Below are 1,740 nucleotides of genomic sequence, written 5' to 3' on the forward strand. Positions count from 1 at the left end.
ATGATGATGATGATGATGATGATGATGATGATGATGATGATGATGATGATGATAGTATCACTCGTATCCTTTCATTAGTACTTGTACCATGCATGTTTTCTCTTTATTATTTCAGGCTCCACAAGACCTTCCGCGACCGGAAGTACGTGTACATGTTGATGGAGGTGTGTCTGGGCGGGGAGCTGTGGACCATTCTCAGAGACAGGTGGGTAGCTGACCGCTTGTGGGGTTCTTTCTTAGGCTTCTTGCTGTTTCTTTTTGTTCAGTTGTTTGTTTGTTTGTTTGTTTGTGTTTTTCTCTATTCAGTTTCATGTTCTGTTATTGGTTTGTTTCATTCTCAGTGACAGTTGATCAGCTGACCCCTTGTGGGATTGTTACTTGGGCTTCTTGCTGTTTGTTTGTTTTTTTTATCGGTTGTTTGGTCGTTTGTTTGTTTGTGTGTTGGTCTTTTTGTTTTTATTAGTTTCATTTTCCGTTGTTGGTTTGTTTTGTTTTTCTGAGAGACAGGTGAGTAGCTGACTCCTTGTGAGATTGGGTCTTGGGCTTTTTGCTGTTTCGGTTGTGTGGTCGTTTTGTCTTTTTGTTTTTATTTTCTCATTTTCTTGGTTGGTTGGTTTCATTCTCTGCTGTTGTTGTTATGGTGGACATTTATTGTCGTTATCTCTCCTCCTTCTTTTTGGGTGTGGGTGGTTGGTGGGTGCTCTGGTGTGGTTTGCTCCTTCTTTCCTATCAAACATCTATCGTTCTTATCTCCCCTTGTTCTTTTTTATGTTTGTTACTCTCTTGTAACACTTCTAATCTTCTGAGGCTCATATGACCTTATGCAGTTGTGAGCGCCGTAAAACCTCTACTAAAACTAAACTTCTTTTTTTGTGTATTTTACTAGTTTTGTAACACCTCTAATTTTCGGCACTAATATGACCTAATTTGGTTGCACGTGCCGTAAAAAGCTTTGCTGGAAAAACAACTGATGTAATCGTCCCTGTCTGTCCTCAGGGGTAACTTTGACGACTTGACGGCAAGGTTCTGCGTCGCCTGTGTGTTAGAGGCTTTCTCCTACCTGCATGCCAAAGGAATCATTTACAGGGATCTCAAACCAGAAAATCTTCTACTGGACGCGAGGGGATACGTCAAATTGGTACGTCGTTACTGGGTGTCTAAATTCTGATCTTTTATTAATGTTTTGTTTTATTCTCCTTTTTTTCTGTGCGGGGAGTTGAAGGGCGTCCCTTGTAGGTCTTGTTTCTTTTCTTTCCCCTTTGTTGTCGCTGTCTATCCGTCTTGCCTAACTTAACTCAATCTCAAACCCCGTTTTCTCTTTCCCGCTTTTTGATCTTACTGCCTTGTAACATATCTAATATTCGACACGTATATGACTAATTGTGTTTAAAGTGCCGTAAAATGCTTGAATTAAAACTATTTTTTAAAAACTTAACTGCATATCTATATCCAAATTCGTGTCTTCAAGTCTTGAATTGTTGTTCCTCTCATACTAAAAGTTAGTTCTTTCAGTACTCTTTTTCTGATGCCCTAAATTTCGACTCCCGAACATCGTTTCATTTTCTTATAATTATTCCGACTTCTGTATTCAGTACAGTGAAATGAGACTCAGGCTCTGCCTACTCAAGGTTGTACTCGCACGCGCGCGTGCACGCATACACATAATATATACACGAACATGGCTGTTCCCATACACACACATACGCGCGCGCGTGGATATGATAATAATAATGATGATGA

General features: G+C 39.9%; 1 protein-coding gene across 1 annotated transcript in view; it reads left to right on the forward strand.

Moving 5' to 3' along the window:
• The window catches only part of LOC100533328 (PKG), a gene marked incomplete in the record, with an annotated part of 183,988 nt that overhangs the window by 172,684 nt on the left and 9,564 nt on the right, over positions 1-1,740 (forward strand). Inside the window, 4 exon segments of the mRNA NM_001204625.1 lie at positions 62-77; position 116; positions 119-205; positions 997-1,138. Of these exon segments, the coding sequence (NP_001191554.1) occupies positions 62-77; position 116; positions 119-205; positions 997-1,138 (246 nt within the window).

The sequence above is a fragment of the Aplysia californica genome, unplaced genomic scaffold (genome assembly GCF_000002075.1).
Source record: "Aplysia californica isolate F4 #8 unplaced genomic scaffold, AplCal3.0 scaffold00182, whole genome shotgun sequence".
Lineage (NCBI taxonomy): Eukaryota > Metazoa > Mollusca > Gastropoda > Aplysiida > Aplysiidae > Aplysia > Aplysia californica.